The sequence below is a fragment of the Planococcus citri genome, chromosome 1, assembly GCF_950023065.1.
Source record: "Planococcus citri chromosome 1, ihPlaCitr1.1, whole genome shotgun sequence".
NCBI classification, from domain to species: Eukaryota; Metazoa; Arthropoda; class Insecta; order Hemiptera; family Pseudococcidae; genus Planococcus; species Planococcus citri.
The window spans coordinates 90,053,310-90,076,330 of NC_088677.1; the positions used below are offsets into that span (position 1 = coordinate 90,053,310).

The 23,021-nt window shown below is 39.5% G+C and overlaps 2 protein-coding genes across 2 annotated transcripts in view; one reads left to right on the forward strand and one right to left on the reverse strand.

Annotated features, from left to right (window-relative positions):
* Positions 1–23,021, reverse strand: part of LOC135840662 (probable methylmalonate-semialdehyde/malonate-semialdehyde dehydrogenase [acylating], mitochondrial) — a 90,582-nt gene that overhangs the window by 36,388 nt on the left and 31,173 nt on the right. Inside the window, exons 12-13 of the transcript XR_010557766.1 lie at positions 14,283–14,348; positions 1,922–1,990 (exon numbers count right to left, since the gene is read on the reverse strand). The gene's annotated coding sequence lies outside the window, so the exon portion shown is untranslated. The remainder of the gene's footprint in view (positions 1–1,921; positions 1,991–14,282; positions 14,349–23,021) is intronic.
* Positions 1,318–22,526, forward strand: LOC135837278 (protein stoned-B-like). Its single transcript, XM_065352493.1, has 14 exons — positions 1,318–1,555; positions 2,266–4,353; positions 4,384–6,393; positions 9,398–9,527; positions 9,928–10,049; positions 10,137–10,305; positions 11,405–11,541; positions 11,652–11,878; positions 12,103–12,340; positions 12,408–12,576; positions 12,677–12,958; positions 13,028–13,179; positions 13,284–13,494; positions 19,041–22,526. Exons 2-14 carry the CDS (start codon positions 2,292–2,294, stop codon positions 19,195–19,197), a joined length of 6,066 nt encoding a protein of 2,021 aa, XP_065208565.1. The 5' UTR covers positions 1,318–1,555; positions 2,266–2,291; the 3' UTR covers positions 19,198–22,526.

Sequence of the window (23,021 nt, forward strand, 5' to 3'; positions counted from 1 at the left end):
CGAGTTCGATTCATATGATAACGATACCCCCATAATGGCAATCTTCTTTCGCCCCAAAGTCAGGGGAGGGGGTGCCTATAACCCCCCCCATTGAGATTTCAAGAAATTTTTTGGTTTTCTACTGTTTTTAGAGGCTCTCAGGCAACGTTTCAAAACTATATCACGGACAGTATAAACACATTTTTGAGTGTTTTTCCTGCTCGGGGGAAAAATTTGCGAAAAATTCGAATTATATGTACGTAGTTCTCATGCGGGTATATTTTTGGAAGAGGAAGAATTTCGTGTGCTTGAAATTAGATTTGGAGATGTGACGATTTCAAATTTTCTTTTGTCAAATGTCTTCCCCTGAGGGGCCAGAATTTTTTGAAAAATTCACGTGGCTAGACTCGCGTCTCCTCTGCATATTAATTAGGGTCAATACATATTGTTTATTCAAAACTCGTTCAAGTATGACTTTGTTCCGAAAAAAAGTGTTTTTTCGCCGTTATGGGCAAGAGGGGTGGATTGGGGTAAATTTTTTTGGGTTCAACCATGTTTTTTTAAAGGTACCCAACAATGTTTCATCAAAATTTAAAAAATCCGCAGACAGAGACATTTGACTTATTCCATACCCTTTACAAGAACTGGAGTTGATTTTTGATGTCTCACCAAAAATACATAATTTTAGGAGGAATGCTTAAACTTGGAACACACGTAGAACAAGGTTTCATTCCACCTGATTTTCACCCACGAAATCACAGCACAGATCGATTTTCAGTCGTTCAAAATTTTCAACAAAATTATACTTTTGTTTCTCGTATAGGATTAGGCACGTAATTTGTGATCATCACAAAATAAGTCGCAAATAAACTTCATCACCTGCCGTCTCGATTGGTGTAGTCTGAAATATTACAACTCACCATTTATATTTACCTAAATTACTTATATACGCAATTTTTCAACGTAGAAACAAAAGAACAACACTCGGACGGACAAAAAAAATAAAACTAAAGCAACTTCGTGATTAACAAAATTAAAAAACATAGTATATTATTGAATTTAATTCGAGGAATTGTCTTATTGATCACGTCGGATTCGGAGTAAGTATACGACAAAAGGTAAGTAAGAAGTATGAACGAGGTAAAAAAAAAAAAAAAAACGAAAGAGAGAGAAAAAAAGAAGGAAACCAGCAGACAAGCAGACGTTCACAGCTGTATACGTCATTTTACTCCTTGGTCAAAGAGAACTTTTGTTTGCGCATCAACGAGCTACGTAAAATCAATACCGAAGCTCCCATTTCCTAATTTCTTTCACGGTGCTGCTCTCTGCGAGTTGGAAAATTGCAGGAAATTACGAAAACTCGTGTCCTTATACGCGTATACCTTGTAAGGCTGATGAAAAATCTTCCGAAAATTAAACGTGCATCGTTTTATTCACGCCCTGATTACGTAAATATTAATTATTATTACTCGCGAATGAGCCTTAATTCGTGTACGATACGTAAACGCTTAGTAATTCGTTGATTTATTCGTTCGTGAATGTTTTTACCAATAGAGTGACCAATGTCAGTAGAAAAGTAAGTTTCGTATCTATTTTGTATTTTTAATTTCACCCAATTCGCACGATTTCGAATGTTAATTTTTATTTTTTCGAAAAACTAACGAGTATAATGACTGTGAAAAAAAGGGGGATATTTTTTCGACAACTTTATACGTACTCGTATTATCACCTCGGTACAATTTCTCATTACGTATAACGTATACCTATCGTTCGATACAGGGCGAATCGTGTTTCTTATATTTTCATTACCCGCCGTGTGACATTGAGTATGAATTTTAAATTGATTTTTCATTCACAAACAGAAAATAACTCGCTGCGGTTCGATTGACGATAATATTACTTGGTATAATTTTATGAAAAATTGAGGGCATTTTTTACTCACCTATGTAAATCTCGTCTCGTAGGTGGTGGTGGGTTGACGTAGGTGGATAAACTTTGGCGAATTCTTCATCTGAAACAAGAAAACAAACAACTAAATAAATAAATAAATAAATAAATAAATAAATAAAGGACAACGAACAATCGTCGAGTTAAATAGAGTTGATAATGAATTTAAGAGTCTTAAAAAAATAATCATGTATAATAAAACGCTTCATCCTTAGATATCTGTACTTGTTCGATATCAAGTACGAGTACACTAGTCAATGATAGATTAGATTTGGCATATTCAGGGCGTCCGAAGTAGGCAACTTATTAATCACGACGTGTGACGTACGCTTGTTACAGGTACTCAAATGAATTTAGTCTAGATCATGTTGAAAATTCACAAAGGTTTAAAGAAGAAGAAGAAAGACAAAAAGAATAAACACAAAGAGGACGAATTATTCAACGAAGAAGAATTAGAAAAATATCGCAAAGAACACAGCAAACCGGTAGCCAGTACAGCAGAGCCGGACCTTGCGCAACCTTCGAATAGCAGCGGCGGTGGCAGCGGCGACCAAAGCGACGAATGGCAAAAATTTAAAGCTCTAACCGCCGGCGTCGATACAATCTTACAAAAGACACAAGAAGATCTCGATCGTATCAAATCGACTAGCTTTTTTCAGCGTAAACCACCGCCTTCCGAGGTCGAAAGACAAAAGGAAGAAGAACGTCAAGAAGCGGAAGAGCAGCAGCAGCAGCAGCAGCAGGCCAAAGACCACGAAGACGGCGAGCAGCAGAGTGGTGCCGACGGAGCGGTCGAATTTGCGGCGAAATCCGAATCGGAAGACGAGTCCGAAGAGGTCGAAGTAGATGATACGTTATTCGACACATCGTACGTAGACGCGGTCGCCAGCGGCGAATTAAAACTCGCTTATATTCCGGACAGTCCGACCGAAAAAGAGGACGATTTCGATCCGTTCGACACTTCGTACGCCAACAAGTTCATCGAATCGAATCCGAAAAAGCGTTATTTGAACTTGGGTTGCGCCGTACAAGTGCTTTCTGGTCGCCAGTCGGTAGTCAGCGCAGAGTCGAGTTCGCCCGCCGTTTTCGGCGATAAGAAATCGCGTCGACGACGCCCCAAGCCGGTAGATTTATTGCTGACCAGTTTCGACGATGGTGCCGATCCGCAGAGCGCGGTACCAACGGTCGTAGAAAGGACTCCGGTCGATTCGCCCGTCAAAACTTTACTAGACGAAGATCCGTTGTTGTTGGCCAAAGACGTAGATCTCGCGCCGTTAGCGGTTACCCCGATACCCGCCGTCGCACTCGCGTCCACACCTGTAAATCCGCCCTCTGTACCGGATAAAAAAGAGCCGAAACTAGATTTGAGCGATTTCGAGCTCGACGAATTCGACGTCTTAGCCACCACAGCCACCAGCGGCAGCGCCAGCGCCAGCGCCGGAATCCTCGATCTTTGCAAACAACCGTCGAACGAGAGCACAGACGACGAGTTCGCCCAACTAGCGGCCGAATCGTTGGCACGCAAATCGTCCAGCGCCCTACCGACGCCCAACGAGCCGATCAAATCGTTCGACGCGACAACTCCGTCCAGCGAGTTCCACGCCGTCGATCCGCTGCAGCCGATCGCGCCGCCCGAACAAGAGGAAATCGACCCCTTCGATACGTCCATCGTCGCCAAAGTAATCCTACCCGGCAAACAAGAGATAAAGCTACTAGAAAGAGAGCTACTGAGCGATATCACCGCCAGCAAAGCAGCGCCGCCGAGCAGAGTCGACGATATCGACGACGACGATTTCGACCCGCGAGCCGGCGAATCGTCTCCGGTGAAAGCGATCCGGCCGCAAGAGTTGCTGATCAAGCACAAAGCCCAAGTCGATCAGATCGTATCGCCTTCCAAGAAGCCGGATTTTCTGAAAATCGAAGACGTCGACGTCGAGGTAGCCAAGCCGCTGACTCCGTTGGCCGCCGCCGTCAAGCCGGACGAGCAGCTCGATTCCGAGTACGATCCGTTCGACACGTCTCACGTTTGCGGAGCGCCCGGTAAATTGGAACTGAAACTCATCGAGAACGAGCTCAGCCAGAAGGACGACCAAGACCAAGACGACGATTTCGATCCGAGAAAATACGACGGCGCCGATCGAACGCAATCCACAGCTACTTCGCTGACGCACAGTATCCTCACCAAGTACGCTTGCAATCCGCAGCCGCCGCAGCCGGAACAAGTCGAACCGGTCGCGATCGACATTCTTACCGGGAAGGAAGAAGACGCGGACGCCATTCGCAATTTCTCTACGCCCGTCGAGCCGCAAAAATTTGTAATCGAATCGCCGTCGGAAATCGCCTTCAGCGATCCGTTCGATACGTCCATCGCGGAAAACATTCAACCCGGTAAAGTGGAACTCAAACTGCTGGAGACGGAACTCATATCGAAAAACTAACCGACTCTCTGAGCCATCATCATGACCGAATCGCAGAGCACAAATCCATTCTTGATGGGCGGCGCTTTCGACACGTCCGCCACCGTGTCCAATGCAGCCGCCGCCGAATACAATCCGTTCGGCGCGAATGCCGCATCCTCTTTCAGTTCGAATCCATTTCTGCAAAGCTTCGGCGCTTCCGTAGCCGATAGTCAGCCGAGCGCCGAACCCGCCGCCGGCACAAACCCGTTCGCCGCCTTTTTCACCACCGAGGCGACTTCCACGAACGTCTTCGCCCCGCCACCGCAACAGCCGAGCACGGATATCGGCGCCACTTTCAACGCCTTCTCGACGTCGGCAACTCCCGCTTGGACGACTCCGGCGGCTCCTGCGGCGCCAAAACGTCCATCGATACCGTCGTCGGTCAACCAAGTCTCCGATCTGTTGGGCGATTTCACCGAGACAGCGCCACCACCACCGCCGCCGTCGGTACCGAGTTCTACGCCGCATTCGATGAATACGTCGCCGGTCGACAAGGGTGAGAAACCGGTTCCTCGACGTCCTCCGCCGCCACGACCGATGCCGCCGAGAGAGTCGAAAGAGCTGATATTGAGCGTAACCGCCGCTCTCGAACAAACGTCTACCGATCTGCTGGACAGACTGCAGGCAACGAGGACACCCAGTCCTACGCCACTGCGAGATTTGAACTCACCCAGTCCTACGCTGATGGGCGAAGTGAACGATTTACTCGGCGACGATATCGAGATGCCGAAAATGGCGGCGCACGGCGAAATCAAACATACCAAGCACGACATCCAACAAGAGGCCATCAGTCTATTCGACGCGATCGCGAATCTCTCCAAAGACGAAGAACACAAAGATCACACCATCACCGCGGCCAGAGGTCTTCCTCCTTCGGTACCGGCACCGTCGCCGGTGTCTTCGGCACCCACACCTCCGCCGGCTGCGGCTCCGGCACCGTTCGCGCAGCCATCGCAGCCACCACTTCCGCCGAGTAGACCTCCTCCGCCTCCTCTACCAGTTCACTGCGAAACCGATTTGAGCAATCTGACGTCGTCGTCGTCGGATAACGCCTCCAAATTCGAACAGGCCAAAATAATAACGCGCGCCGATAGTCGCGAAACTCCGCAAACGTCGCGCAAATCGTCGCTAAAATCGACCACGTCCTCGAGGAAAAGCTCGCTCGATTTCAGCAACATTAGCGTGGTCGAAGCGCCGCCCGTCAGACCGCCAGCGCCACCCGAAATCATCGAAGAGATTGTGGACAAGTCGTCGTCGTCGTCGTCGTCTATGCCACCACCACCAGCGCCGCCAGTCGACAGAAAAGACTCCGGCGGCGGTGGCGGCGGAATCGGCGTGAATTACGTAGCGACTCGTAAAGCTTCGCACGACGTGACCGCCAGTCGAACGCAGATCATACCGACGCACAAAAAATACTCGCTCGACTATTCGAGCGGTTTCTTCGCCGCCGAGCAGAACGTAATCAAAGAGAAATTCGAGCAATACTCGACCGCAGCCGAACAAGCCGCCGCCGCCGCCACCACCACCGATCCTTCGTACGACAATAAGATCCTGGAAGCTGCGAAATTCCCGGTCATCAGCACTACGCCTATCATGTCGTGCGAGAACATCAACAACGAAACGCTGTACGAGAACGAAAATGAAAACGACGTCGAAATCGAAAAAGAACCCAGCTTGATTTTCGACGAAGCCGTCGAAAAGGTCGATCCTTTCGCCTCTTTCATACAGAACGAAAATCGACCCACGCCCGATCCGTTCGTCTCGTATTCGGATCTGGGCGGCAGTAGCGCCAACGCCAACGCTTACGCCTACACGACCGCCGCTCAAGTCTCGCCCGCCGCTGATCCGTTCGCAGCGGCCTTTTCGCGACCCGTTTTCGACGAATCGCAAGGCAAAGACGATTTCGATATGTTCCAAGAAAAATTCGAAAACGTCAAACAGCCAGCTGCCGCCGATCCTTTCGATCCGTTCAGCGCATCCGGAGTTGCCGTCAACGATAACGTTGCAGGTAAGTGTCCAATTGTCTATCTTGAAGCCACAAATCGGGCACGAAAAATGTACCTATTCTCCCTAAAACACGGGGCTTGTATTTACTCGCATTGAAATGAGAGGTGGAATCGCATCGCATCGGATGGGATGGGATGGGATGCCCCCAGAATATCACGTATTATGTCCATGAGCAAAAAATTTTTCTCGCAAATGGCAAATATAAATCGATGTTTTACATTACATAGCACTTCTACTTACTGATGACACTTTCTATCAACGTACGAATGTAAAGGTTTTATGGTTCAACGAGCGCGAGTATAGAAATAGCTATACCTACATACAAGAACATGCGAGATGCAAATTGCAATCGATTTCAACAGTTTTTCTTTCAGACACTAGTCATTTTTCCTCTTGAAAATAAATAACACTCGAGCCGAGTTCGTTTTTTCCCTCCATTTACACAACCTACAGCCTACGCATCTAGTTGGGTACCTTTTTTTCTTTTTTTTCTTTCTTTACGTGTACTCGTCCCATTTCTCAATAATATGTACCTATCTCACCTACAAAACGTGTACATTAGAGTGTTTGCAAAGTTGAAATTTCCCAACTCCGAACCACCCCCCCCCCCCCGTCAGTTGAAAAAAGAAATGTTTACAAAATCAATTCATCAAAATGTTTTGTTTCAGCGTCAGAATTTTTCTGAATAATTTTCTTTTCAAGAAAAAATTTCCTCCAGCGTTTCCAATCGTATCAGTCCCATGGTAAGGAGCCCAAAAAGCAGCAAAAATCAGAAAAAATGGGAATAAATCAAGATTAGGGAAACATTTTTGAAAATATCTCATTTCCACATCAGAATGATTGTTTTATATAATCCCCATTTTCAAGTACAAACCTTCCCCCCTCCCCCAACATTTGGAAAAAAAATAAACTAGAGCTGTAACAGTGTGTGTAGCCAATTTCGTTACAAAAGTACAACCCAATTTCAAAAAAAATAACGCAATTTTGGATTTTGAAAGCAGAATGCGATTTTGATTTTGAAAGCACAACGCTAATTTGAAAAAATGCACACCACAATTTCGAAAAAACGAGCGCAACGCGATTTTAAAAAAATAAGCAGAACACAATTTGAAAAAAAGCAAAACGCGATTTTAAAAAAAAAGCACACACAACCCAATTTTAAAAAAGAAGCCCAACACAATTTCGAAAATGAAACTACAATTTTAACAAATAGCACAACATGATTCTGAGAAAAAAGCACAATGCGATTTTGAAAAAATGTGCAACGCGATTTTGAAAAAATGCGCAACGTGATTTTGTAAAAAAGCACAACGCAAATTCGCAAAAAAAGCACAACACAAATTTGAAAAGAAGCACTACGAGATTTTATAAAAAAAGCACAATGCGATTTTGAAAAAAAAGCACAATGCAATTCCGAATACACTATGCTATTCTGAAAGCTCCAGAGCACAATGCAATATATCTCGAAAGCATAATGCGACTCCAAAAGCACTGCAGTACTGAGAGAACCTCTTGGTAGCACAGCAAAATCACAAATGACTGGTGGGTTTTGATTCAGAAAGGGTAACCACCTGCTTTCAAACACCTGCAGGTGTTCTAAAATTGAACAATGGGAAAGATAACACTATAGATAAGAATATTTTACAACCCCTGTGGTATTACATTTTAAAACTGATGTCCGCTTTGCTTTTGATAAAGATGAAATCTTTTCCATTGTTCAATTTTGAAAAATAATTTCGAAAATTGAACAATAGAAAATAATATTTTACACCCCCTGCGGTGTTACATACTGTGTCGGCTTTGCTTTTGATATGGCCCTTTTCCCCTTTTTATTCTTTTTTTGGTACAAATTTTCGTAATTAATTGCAATTACTTGAGAAGCTACTTGAGTAATTGCAATTATAATTACGGCGTTCCATGCTTCAATTTAGACCACATCTACCTATGAAAATTTCAAACAAATCGGCCCATCAATCTAAGAGAACATTCGTTCCACTTTCAGAACGAAACCAATAGTGTGCTACGCACACTAAAAAATGACTGGCTGTGAAAATTTGTTGACAATTGTTCATTTGTGGGCAGAATCTTTCTAAATAAGCACATTTTCAAGAAAAACCTTCCCCAATCTCCACAAATGATGTATGTTCCCCTAAACGAATAAAACCCCTCAACAGTTGACAAAAATGAAAAATTATTATCTGCACAAATTTTCTGAAAATTGTTCATTTCTATGCGGAGTACTTTTAGATAACCACATTTTCAACAAAACTCTTTCTAAAAAGTCGGAAAATGAGTACCGAAAATGATGAAAAAATTATTTGAAAATTTTTCATCTCCGAGCAGAATCTATTTTTTTAAGAAAAACCTTCAACACAACAGTCCCCCCCCCCCTCTCATCGACCAACAATGTTACACAGACCTCCGATGTTGAAAAAATCAAAAAAATCAAACTTTGTATTTTTTTAAAACATTCAATCTCCTTCCAGAGTTCTTTTAAATGACTTCTCCCAAAGAAAAAAACCACCTTACTTGTTTGATGTAGGTATCAGCATTGAAAAGAGTGCTTTTCTGACGAAGATAGACCAAATTCAAAAATTAAAATTTAGAAGAAAAAATATTCATTTTTTCCATTTTTTTGAGGAAGGGGCAGTTCCACTTTTCCATTATACAGAGAGGTCAACAGTATTTCAAGTGAAAATGGATCAAATTCAAGGATTAAGAGGGTATTTTTTGGATTTCTTATATTATATGTACTTATTTTGATAACTCAGGGAGGGGAAGGGGTTCTTCCTGGTACGGAACCCTACAACATTGCGACGTTATTTTCCACCGAGGGGGCTGGAAATTTCATGGCGTGATTTTCTCACCCGAGGTAACAATTTCAGGAGGTGGGAGTGGTAAAAAACGAAAAAAAATTCCACTATAAGTATTGTACCTACTATGTACATAGATAAGGTACCTATCTACACTCCCTAATCATGAAAAAATTTTTGTTCGTGCTTTAGCAGACGAATTCAACACGACTCAAGGTTTCGGTAACGAAGATACGTTTGACGAATTTTTAGCCATGAATCAACCACCGCCAACTTTCGACGCCAACTTCAATCAAAGCATACAGCAAACCGATCAATATGGGTAAGTAATAAGTATTACACTTCTACTTGGCAAAATAAGATGGAAAATGATGGAATTCGATTATTGTAAAAAGTTCGTCCGGAATAAAGAAAAATTTCCATCAATTAGGTAAGTATTGCAGTTGCACCGCGAGTGTTCGTTGAAATTAAAGCCAGTTACCTGAAATGAGTTCTCGATTAGTTAGTAGGTATCTGTGAAAAGGCAAAAATTACGTCGGATAACCGCTACTGGCTCCACTCAACCCAAAGACTAAAATTTGAAAGAAAAAAAAACGCAATCTAGATAATTATGGTCTTGCGCAATTCAACTATGCTCCCCTAAATAGATACATTATTAAATACCTGAAAATCGCCATAATCGCAACAGAAAATATCTAAATCTCGTTTATTCGTATTCGCAGCTACAGCAGCGAAGCATCATGGCCACCGGACACTAACAATCAGGAATACGGATCAGACGCTTACGCCGCCACAAACACCTACGCACAGCCTCCAACCGGATTGGGAGACGCGTTTAACGCTGGTAAGGTATAAGGTCCCTCGGACGTGTCGTGACACTTACATACATATATGGTCATCGCTGATGAGCTGTGTGCTTTCAATTTCACAGCCATGTCGCAAAAAGTGGCGAAAACTGATTCGACTGAAACGCCGCCGACGCCTTTGTTCGACGAAGACGTATCTCAGCCATTGTTACCGTTTCCCAGGACGAATTATACCGGACCAGGCTGGGAGATGCAAATACGTTATCCGATACGCAAGAAATTCACCGGTCAAAGGTTCGTATAATTACATATTATGTTATTGTTAGAGAAGACGGGGGGGGGGGGGGCGCAGGAATCAGACTCCTCTTCGTCAAGCTTCTGAAAAAACTGAAATGCATCCACAATACATTATGTATGTATTTCAGTATAGAGCATAGATTCTTACGAATAGAGGCAAAAGTCAAAAATTGAACAGATTTTCATTTGGCCCTCATTAAAGCTAGAAAGCTGATTATTTTTTTTAAATTGAAAGCTCTCAAGTGTTGATTTTAAGGGCCCCAAATTTGAGGGAGAGGGTCCCAAAATCAACGTAAAATTTTTCAGGTATTTTTTTTCTAAATTGCATTTTTTAATCCCAAATCCAAAATTTGAACTGATTTGGTCCCATAGGGGTAGGTAAAGATGTGTCCTAAAAAAACAAATTTTTGAACTATCTAAACGTATCAAATTTTTTCAATTTTTTTTTTACATTGGCATCACTGTACATATAAAACTACTTCATCTTGGAGAAAATCTTTTTGCAACACTTTAAAAGTAAATTAGAGAACATTCAAAAATAATTTCCAAAAATTTCAAAGTTCAAGGTTGAGCTTTTTTGATAGTCAAGTTTTCAAAAATATGCCAAATATTGGAATTAAAATTTAAAAATTTGAAAAAAAAAACCGAGAAGCATCCATTTTAACAATATTGACCATATTGAACTTTTCGTGATGAGATTTACAAAAAAGGGGAAGGAAAAAATTCCACAATTTTTGTCAAAATGAAAAAAAATCCAGAAATTCTGTAACGTAAATGGCTTATCAAGTTTTTGGAACATCGAATATGAACACTTATCGTGGTTTTTTTTCGATTCGACCCTCCCAACGCCCCCTCTTGACTCCAAGTTAGAAAAAATCAAACCTCACCCCCTCCTGCCTCAAGGTGGTTTGGTAGCAGGCCGATGACAGCGTTTTTTCGTTTCTTTTACGAGTACGTGAAACCCACCAAAAAAAAAAAAAAGGTTGGGCGAGAGTGAAAGATCTAAACCTAAAACCAAGTTGATTTAACTCGAAATGGTCCTATACAAATTCGACATTGCGAGACTGACCTAATTTTATTTATACTGTTTCGATAGATTTTGGAAAAAAGTATTCGTACGGTTGGTTTACCAAGGAGAAACGCCTCATTTAGAATTGGTCAATAAAGACGATGGCAAAGAAACGTTGAATCACGAGTGGCCTTTGCAGCCATGTTACGCAATTTCCGATATCGGTGAGTTGTTCGATTGCAGACAGTCGGGTACCTGCTACCTACTAATTAGTAATTACGTATTTTTGAGACTCGCCCCTCATCACGAACCTCCGCCTTTTATCATTTTTCAGGCGCTCAACAATACGACCAGTATGGTAAAATATTCACCGTCAAAATACAATTCGTCGTTTACAAAGAAAGACCAGGAGTAAGACCGGGTCAAGTCACTAAAGCTGAAAGACTCACGAATAAACTAAGTCAGTTTGCCGCGTACGCGATTCAAGGAGATTACCAGGGTGTCAAAGAGTTTGGCAGTGATTTGAAAAAATTAGGATTACCAGTAGAACATTCGCCACAGGTGATACTTTGAGTGAATATTTATAGATACGCAGTGCACAAATGCAGGCTTCAAATAATTCCCTATCGCGCTCTATTCTTGACCGCGTTTGCTAAAAGTTGGAACAAACTTTCAAATTAAGTATCGCAACCTTGGCCCTGACCACGAGAGCCTGCATAATGTACCCAAGTATCGACTAAACAGTTGATTTACACATAAATGTATTTATAACGAATCTTTCGCAGATCTCTTTGATATGCAAATTGGGCTCGCATAATTACGAAGACATGAAGCAATTTAGCGCTTGCGTCGAAGACGCCCTGTTCAGATTATCTGCCCATCGTGATAATATTCATATTAATTACAAAATGGAGGAGGTGCAGATTACCGCTGTCGATGAATTGTACGTCGAGCAAAACGCGCACGGTTCGATCGATACGCAAATCGCCAGAGTGAGACTATTTTTCCTCGGATTCTTGACTGGTAAGCACCGCTAACTCTGATCAGATCAAATCGCGTTTTCTTCTGAAACGAGTAAAATGTTGCGCAGGAATGCCGGATGTGGAAATTGGAGTGAACGATCTGTGGAGGCAAGGTAAAGAAGTGGTAGGTAGACACGACATCATTCCAGTTGTAACCGAAGAATGGATCCGACTGGAGAATGTTGAATTTCACACTTGCATCCAACAAAATGTTTACGAAGAAACCAGAACCATCAAGTAAGTTGTGCACGTTCAGTCGGTCACGGTGGAATGATCCCATCGGCCAAAGCTCGCCGAATGCCCGAATATTCAAACTTACAAATATTTTCTTTTGCAGACTGAAGCCTCCAGACGCTTGTTATTTAGAACTGATGAGATTCCGCGTTCGTCCTCCAAAAAATCGCGAACTACCGTTACAGCTAAAAACGGTATTTCGAATATGCGGTAACAAGGTAGACATTCTGGCCGATATTCTGGTACCCGGCTTCACCAGTCGAAAACTGGGACAAATCCCTTGCGAAGACGTGGCCGTCAGGATTCCAATACCGGAATGTTGGATCTATCTTTTCAGAGTAGAGAAGCACTTCAGATATGGTTCGGTGAAATCAGCACACAGAAGGTATAGACTAATCATCGAAGGTTCAATTTTTCATCGCTCGAAACGATAACGTGTCTTTTTTTCCCGCAGAACTGGAAAAATTAAAGGAATCGAACGATTTTTGGGAGCGGTCGACACGCTCGAACAACATCTGATCGAAGTCACTTCCGGTCATGCCAAATACGAACATCATCATAAGTCGATCGTATGGAGAATGTCGCGTTTACCAAAGGAAGGTCAAGGTACGTGAACGTATTATGGGTTGTCTTAATGCTCGCAGCGAATCTTGCAGCTTTCCTCGAATGTGTACATCTACATATAATACAAATATTTTGCCCTTTCGTAGGAGCTTATACGACGCATAATTTGATATGCCATTTGCAACTCACCTCGTACGATCAGGTGCCCGACGAGTTGGCCAAATACTGCTACGTCGAATTTACTATGCCTGTAACGCAGGTGTCACATACGACCGTACGCTCTGTATCCATTAGCAATAGTGATAGCGATACTCCTCCGGAGAAATACGTCAGACATTTAGCGAGACACGAGTATAGGTAAGTCAACATAAATACTCAAAGTTGACTGATCTTACTCTCCAGCATGCAGTCCAGTACAGAATATTTTAGAAAAAAAATCACTACTTTTTCACTACTTTTCCTCAACCAAACTTTTAGAAAGCTCCCTACCCGACTCCCCCTCCCCCTCCCCCTTCCGCAAAAAAATTAACAAAATCAATGAATTGAAATTGGAAGACAATGTGTATACAGAGTATTTCTTAATTTCAATCAATTTTTCAATAAATTTGAAGGTTTTTGCTGCGCGTTTGAATTTTTTCATTTTTTCACTACCTATAACACTGTTTCACTACCCATTTTTAAAATCACGACTTTTGGACTTCAGAACAGCCTGAAACCAACTCCAATCAACTCAGCATAAGTTACCTATTAAACATGGGGTACTAAGTACTAAATTTCATTACAACAACTCAATCGAGTAAAATGTTGTGGAAATTTCAATTTTCAAAAATCCGCTATAGGGTGCTCCGGAACCACCCCTCAAAATTGTTCGAAACCGTTTCCAATAGATTCGGAGGGACGCAAACAGGGCACACATCATGTTTCAGCTCTCTCGGTCTATTTGGTAAAATTTTGATTTTTTTCCATTTTTGATCCGAGTTTGGTTTTTTGAAAATTCATTAAAAATCAAAATGGACAATACTTCAGCCAATTTTCAAATTCCGTGATTTTAGAATTTTTGTTTGATTTGCAATTGAAAATAAAAGGTCGCAGGTGTAGAAGTGACTTACGTAACTTTTCTTATAAAGGATTATAAAATGACTTACTTAAATATTCTCATACGCGAGTTCATTATTCCATGGTTTTCGGGAGGCAATTTGATCTCGTACTACCTGAAACAAAGAAAAATTAAGGTGGATTTAGTTACATAGTTATAAAATTACTGATCAATCAGCATCTGATATTTGTACGATTAAATGATAATGGTCGAAGGCCAAAGTAAAAATTCTGACGACCTCGACGTTTAATAAAGACGGGGACGTAGCGAAGTGGTTTTGCTGGGGGGAAGGGGGCAAGATCCTAAGATTCCCAACTAATTTGATTGAAAATTACCAAATTGGATGAAAAAAGAGGGTATTCAAGTTACAAGTAGGGAGGGGATTGTATCACGACAATTTGTAGCCAAAAAATTGTAACTTTGCCGACTATAATCAAAATTTTAACGTGCTGAACACTCTAGAATTAAAAAATGTTGAAAAGCTAGTGTGGATCTGTTCCGAAAAAATTTGCATTTTTTATAAGCTGTGAGTATTATGAGTATTTCTGGAATTTTTCTGTCTAATTTTCATATTCTTGCGGTGTGTTACAATTTAAAAATGGATAATTTTGAGACACGAGGTTGTCAGTTTCATTTCTGAACTAGTATAGTATCAAAAGTTGGTAGGTATGAAAATAGGTATCGTACGGAAAAGTTTTAAACAGGTAGGTAGGATCATTTTTAAGTAGGATGGAATAAAGAACAAACCCTAACACACCACATAAGCTTCTCAATAATAGCAATAATCATTCTCGAATAAAGAAACTAAAAATTCTTCTCCTTAAAAATAATTTGGAAACAAAGCTAAGAAGGAGATGAGATTGAAGATCTCATCTGAATAAATTTGGTTCACAAAATCAATTATTCAAACTCAAACTCAAATGAAAAAAAGAAATAAATTCACGAACCAACTAATCTTGGTAATTCGAAGATAGAAAAAGTAAAGATCTCATTTATCGAGATATAGATATCATTAAATTTGGAAAAATAAACTCGATTCATTATGGAATCATCTCAATTTAAAAAGCAAAATAAAAGCTAGCGTAAAGTCCTATTTGACTATTTCATACTATACAAAATAAACATAAAAACCATATATTCAGGGTATATCTTATGGGACATTTGTTGCTCACCTACTTAGGTCATGGCAGAGCCATGTCTACATCAGCACCCTCAGTGCAGCGACTTAGACTTCCAATAATTAGCCTGATGAGCACTTCGAATAATATTTAAAAATCACAAACTCCGAAAATAATTGAAATTCTCGATTCAAATCATAGTTTTCAATCTTCTTCAAAAACTCATAACATCAATACAAAATTAAAGAGGAAAAATTCAAACATAGAAAAAATCGCACGTCCTGTCTATAACGCGGTCAAAATACAAGTCATCTCAAACAAGGAAGTTTATCTCAACGACCATATATTTTTTCCCCTTACCTCCACTTTCCTCATCCAAAGAGAATAATCTTTCGCACTTAAAATAGGTAATTATGAGGTAATACCTATTTTAGCATAGGCAAAATGCAATTTGACCCGGACATAATTGGGATCAAAGGCTTTTTTGGTGAATATTGTCTAGGATGGTGTGGTGAACAATATACTAAAAGCCCCCGCCCCTACCCCTTGAGCTAACCCCCCCACAGTGGATCAAAGCCCCCCAAAATCAGTTTTTTGACAAAAAATTCTGAAATGTCAACTTTTGAGTAAAATGAGCACTGATTATTCAATCTCCTCTCAAATACCTATCAAATGAGCTATCAACCAACTCCCTAGCCCCAAGGGGGGTGGCGCTACGACCCCTAAAAGTGATGTGATTTCAATAAGTTCACATTTCATGACTTTGGAACTTGGAACCTGTTCTAATCGATAAAATAAAGTCAAACTTGGGGAATGAGATTCTTTTGGGACATAAAGTCGACCCCTAGGGTGGGGAGGGTCAAATTTGAAAATTACGGAAAGGTCATTTTTTTGGAGGGGCATAATATGGCCCCAAATGGATGAAAATGGTCCAAAATTGTATCATTGGTCAGTACTCCCATTGTGATCAACATATCCAAATTTCAGCTTCCTAGGTCATTCCCGCCCCATTTAAGGCGGAATTAAGATGAAAAACCCCTAATTTTACCCCTATTTTTGGGGTTTTCCTCCTTAAAAGAAGTGGGGATGACCTAGGAAGCTGAAATTTGGATATGTTGATCACAATGGGAGTACTGACCAATGATACAATTTTGGACCATTTTCATCCATTTGGGGCCATATTATGCCCCTCCAAAAAATGACCTTTCCGTAATTTTCAAATTTGACCCTCCCCACCCTAGGGGTCGACTTTATGTCCCAAAAGAATCTCATTCCCCAAGTTTGACCTTATTTGATCGATTAGAACAGGTTCCAAGTCCCAAAGTCATGAAATGTGAACTTATTGAAATCACATCACTTTTAAGGGTCGTAGCGCCACCCCCCTTGGGGCTAGGGAGTTGGTTGATAGCTCATTTGATAGGTATTTGAGAGGAGATTAAATAATCAGTGCTCATTTTACTCAAAAGTTGACATTTCAGAATTTTTTGTCAAAAAACTGATTTTGGGGGGCTTTGATCCACTATGGGGGGGTTAGCTCAAGGGGTAGGGGCGGGGGCTTTTAGTATGTTGTTCACCACACCATCCTAGACAATATCCGCAAAAAAAAACTTTGATCCCAATTATGTCTGGGTTCACCCATTTTTTCCCGCTATTTGCCTAGGCTAATTTTACCACATTCTTAAAATGTTTTAAAGCAGCATTGTGAGTGGCCCGACCCGGCCCGAGCGAAGCGAGGGCAAAAGGCAAAAGTTTTGGAAAATTTATGATTTGAAAAGTAGAATAACATCAATTTTAATGAAAGAATTTGGTTTTTCTAATCTCAACATTTTTCAAATTCAATCATAGATTTTTTAAAATATTGTAATTTTAGCAGATGAGAATCGATTTGAGCCGAGCGCAGCGAGGCCAAAAGCTTTAAAAATTTTGTACTTATGCAAAGTAGAACAACATCAATTTTAATGTAAGAATTTGGTTTTTCTGATCTCAACTTTCTTTTAATTTCATCAATGGTTTTGTGAAATGCTTAGTGTGAAAAAAAGAACTAAATTGGCTCGAGTGAACCAATGGCAAAAGTTTTGGAAAATACGGGCCCGAGCAAATCGAGGCTAAAAGCTTTGGGAAAATTGTAATTCGAAAAGTAGAACAATATCAAATTTTATGAAAGAATTCAGTTTTTCTGATCTCAACTTTTTAAGAAATTTATCAATAGTTTCTTGAAATTTTCAAGTGTGAAAAAAAAAACAAATTGGCCCAAGCAAGGCGAGGGAAAAAATTTTTGAAAAAAATGTGAATTTTAGTTGGGAAAAACAAAGATTTAGAAATGAAAAAAAAAGAAACTGGTTTGGCTTCAAAAGTTGGGAAAGTTATTAACTTTGATGATTGTAAAAAATTTTAATATTTGAAAACTCCAAAACTAAAATAGGTACTTACTGTCGGAATTTTTGTATTTTCCCAACTTTTTTGTATTTCTCACAATTTCCCAACTTTTCTCAACTTTCGCGGAATACTGGGGGGCAGGCTGCCCCCCTAGCCCACCTTTCGCTTCGTCCCTGAATAAAGAGCCTTTGAATATTCACATAGAAAGAAAGTATCATAAAAATGATAAAATTGATTGTGAAAATCACTCAAAAATATCAAAAATTGATGGACCATCAGTAAACAACAAGAGAAAATGTCTCATTCGGGTGAAATTTTGCACAAACTGCTCAAGTGCTTCGATTATTGAAAAAATAACAAGAATCAATCGGAAATTATCAAAATTGAATTACGATTTGTCAAAAACTGCAAAAAGTGTCATAAAGTTTATCAAATTGACCCCCCCCCACATTCACCTCTTGGTTAAAAATTACCAACAGTTGATCATGGTACGAGTATCTACATAATAAGTAACTTTTTTTTTGTTGAAAGAATCACTACTTTTTTGGGAAGGGGGAGACTAAAATTTACTCAAATTTTTACCCCAGACCCCCCCTCCCCACTTCAGTATTTTTCATGCTAACTAGCCAAATGTGGTTTGAACAAATTTTTGTTGGGAGGAGGGGGGGGGGGGGTACTTGGAAACCAAACTGTTGAATGGAGAAAGGAAAAGGAAAACTTCGATCGGGCGAAAACTTCTGAAAATTTATAATTCAAGAAGTAAAAACCCATGGTTTTCTGTAATTCTCTGTTTTTTCCTGCTTACACAATTTCTTCCCAATTCGCCCAATTTTCTCCGAAAATTCTCAACTTTTCGCTCAAATTTTGCAGTCGGGGGGGTGTGAGAACCCCCCCCACCCCTTTCGTCGCGCCTCTGATTTGACCCCAAAACCTAAAATGGGCCCCTAAGAAAAGTTGCAGCATTGAAAATTGACAACAAAAAAATACAACATATTGACATCAAAATCTGCATAATTCAGGAACACAGAATTCAATTATGAAGACCATTTCACTCCAAACCCTAAAATAAGGTCCAAAAAGAAGTAACAAAATTGAAAATTTTCAAAAATTACAACACGGTAACGTGTCGGAGAGTTTTCTTAATATTTTTTAGAATGTGTTATTCGGCGGAATTGTGACCCCTCTCCCCTCGTAGATCTTCCTAGCTGGAGAGTTCTGCTTCATCTACTAATACTCCCTTCTACATATACGAGTAAATCCAACAATATTCACAAGATGCTCTTTTCTTTTTTTTTCGGCGATTCCCTCAACAGAGTAGAGATAGAACACGCGCACGCCGAAAGTACAAGCGACTACATCGCTGCCACCATAACAAAACCATCGAGCGTACCAGCGGCGGCGCCTCCAGCAGCTCCAGCACGACCTCCGTCAACAGATCCGGATCCGCCTTCGGATAGCGATTCCGAGTAAATTCATCGGCATCGGCGCTTAATCGTTCGTATTTTTTTCATTTTCAAGTTATTTATTACGTTTTATCTGTATCTTCTCCTTCTTCCTGTTTACCTTTACTGATTTGTTGTTCGTTTGTTTGTTTTCCTTCTTCATTTGTGAAATGACAAAGTTACTTATACTTCTCTCACTTCCCTCAGACTCTGATTTTCGATTATTTGTTCGATCGTGTTACATGTTACATAACTTTTTCCATTCTTTACTACTATTAGGTTAGCGCTTTTATTCCCATTTTGAATGAACATGTTACTCTTATAAAATAATATAATAAGATGCTGGTATTTTTCAATACCTTACCTACCTAAGTACCTACCTACCTTATTACCTAAGTACCTATATAACTATACTTGATGTACGTTTTATAAATGTTTAACTTTAACTGATATTATATTTTAGTGATTTTTAGAAGTTTTTAATGTTGAAATGTGTGTGCGTGTGTGTACATAAAATACCTCACTAGATAAGTAAATAATTTTCGCGAGATACCATACTTGTATGTACTTGAGTATACATTTCAAACTTCATAACGACAATATCTTTTATTATAATAATTATGGTATTATTATATTTATACATAATATTATAGTGACCTATGTTTTTAAGTTTTTCGCTTCGGTTTGGTATTTTATATACGATATACGATAAAAAATATGATAGAAATATCAACTCATTATTTGTCAACCTACCTAACTTACTATAATATTGAACATTTAACATGAATGTCATAATTATATGTATAGGTAGGTACCTAGTTTCACGTTCAAGTGACACGACGGCTGGTGTTATATACTGCGTAGGCCACATTTTATATAATTACTATGTATGTGTGTGTGTGTGTATTTTACGATATTAAATTTATGATAATTTATAATACTAAAGTATGATACCTAATCGATTATACTTCTTACTAGTAGGCTGTGTATGCGTACATGACAGATACTACATACCTATATTTGTATGTTGCACAAGATAAGCAACTTGGTACGAGTACATGATGTACTTCATACCCATCCATCAATCTATTCGTACTTTTAACAAGTGTATGTACAAATATATACCGCAGCGACAGCCCGCAACCCTTACACGGTCACAAATTTACCTACCTATTAATTTATTTAAATCAAAGTTTGTTTTTTTTGTTAAATATTTATCTAAGTGATTCGTTTAAATGTCTGATACATTTCGCGTAGGTACCTATGTAAAATGCAAATCGATACAAATTTACGGTTTATCCGCAATTCCGCATTAATCTTACTAAATTACCAAAATTCATACTCGTACCACTGCGATGTAAGGTATGGTAGTGTAAGTGTACTATTAATATTACCACGTAATCGTAGGAGAGTATATCATCGAGATAATACTGCGTACCTATTAATTTACCTACTTATTTACCGCACGTTTACATTCGATAAAGCTCTTTTTCCTTCAATTACATAGATAGATACCCACTTGCTCATCCACGCAGGACACGACGATTTTCATTTTTTTTTTTTTTTTTTGTAAGTTTCACCGAATCTTTTATTGTTTTTTCGTGTAAGCAATTGACAGCAGTATTATATTTGGCAGGGCTGAACGAGATTCGAATAAAGTATAATTTTGTATTTTTTGCATCTCACAAAGATTTGAATCTACGATGGCCAATTTGCCCAAAAATTTCATTGTACTACCCATGTACATCCACGATTCAAAATTTGTCAAAAAAAAAAACAATTTCGATTTTGAGGGTTTTTCATTCCAATCAAGGAGATAATTATCTCAACTGGTGAAACTCCTCCTCCCCTTCCCGCAACTCTTTCGTACGTATCAAGACTAAATTTAGAACAAAGCCTCGACATAAAGAGGTTCACTTGTTACCTGTAAAAAGTTACCACGTCTCGTTCAGCTCGATTTTTGTTGTAGTAGAAAAGAAATTTTTTTAAAAAATCAGACAAATTACAGGTATCAAGTACCGACGAAAAATTTCATTATTGTATTGTAATTATACGACGACAACAATATGTACGTCGATAAAATTTCGTAGTCACATATCTAAAATACGTTATTTTTTATGTACTAATTTCACTTGTCAATAATTAGTTAACTGTTGTAAATTAGCACGAGTGTGATAATATGTACAACTACGGTGGGATAGACTGAATTCAGTAATATGGAAACAGTTGAGTATCAAGAGCCAGCCGCCCTTTTTTCTCAAAAAAATGTTGATTCGGAGATGGGCGGGCGAACAACAAAATGAGGTTTAAAAAAAAGGTCTACATCGAGTACAAAATGGTTTAACACAAACTCTCAACAAGCTCTGGATGATTTTATCCCAGCACTGTTTTTGTACAGAACAACTAATAAATACAGAGTACAGACTCATTATATGACGCTTCCGAATACTCATTATTATTTTCACCTATTTCCATCGAAGAAGCACCCCTTCCTTTTCAGTCTTGGTTGAACATTCCACTAATCACACTGATCTGCTCGCAGCACCTTACGACTTGCGAGTAATTTTCATATGGAGAGACGATTTCTTCCGACAAGGTTTACTATGAATATCATTATCATAGACAACTTATTCCACTCCAATATGAGAACTACCCAAGTTTCATCATCAAATTCAATCCCAAACCATTTACCCATTTAGTTTACGAGTATACATAATACGATAGGCCTAATTTATCTCAATTTTTATAGCATAATCGTAAGGACTATTAATAATACTGTGTAGCTTGTTTTTGTTCATTATTTTGTTTGAATGTTTGTACGTATGTTATTTGTTTTTTTTCTTTTCATTCATTCATTTTATTTATTTATTATTATTTTTTTTTAAATAAAAATGTGAATCGAATACCTTAACGGTATTTTTATTGCAATACAAAAATAATAGGTACTAATACGTACTAATGTAATAATGTAAAGTTATGTACTTGATTTATGACGTATAGCTTTGATATCAAACATCTAGACATCTAACCATTTAAACATACCTTTACCTATTACCTAAACCTACCACGTAACCTAATTACCTATAACTTATCTATAGGTATTGGTATTATTATATAGGAAAATTATTCGTGTATACCTATTACCTACATATTTTATGCAGACAAATTTTTATCGATTGAAAGAATTGAATTTTTATTTAGGTATACCTAGGTATATATCTATTTATGATGAATCGTAACTCGCAATATACATTACATAACAATATAGGTACCTAATTACGTACCTACTACCTAACTATAATATGCTACGATTGTTGTAAAACGCGCATTAAAATATAAATTTCAGACAAATTTTAATCGTATGTGGAATTTTTTAATGGGGAATTTTCATTCGTATAATTCTTGAATCAAGAGAGACTTGGACGGCCCCAATATACAAGTAGTTTAAGAAGAGGACCCACTACAAGGGATAGAGCGTCCACTCCTCACTTAAAAAAAAAAACCTTCGATAGGGTTGGAACAACCGGTTCATCTGTCTGCCTGTCTGGCCTCTTAGAGTCATTGACCCGTCTGTATGACTTCCCAAAATCGTCTGGCCAGTAGCCCCTCGAGGTCATCGCCCCATCTGTTTGGCTTTCTGAAGGTCGGCTGCCTGATCTCTTAAGGTCATTGGTCCGTATATGTGGCTTCTCAAGGTCGTCTGTTTGTCTGTCTGGGGTTTCAAGGTCGTCTGTCCGCTCATTTGGCATCTGAAGGTCATTGACCTGTCTGCCCTCGCAGGGTCATTGTTTTTTCTGGCTCTACAAGGTTATCTATTTGGCCTCAGCTCTTCAATTCATTGACCCATCTGTT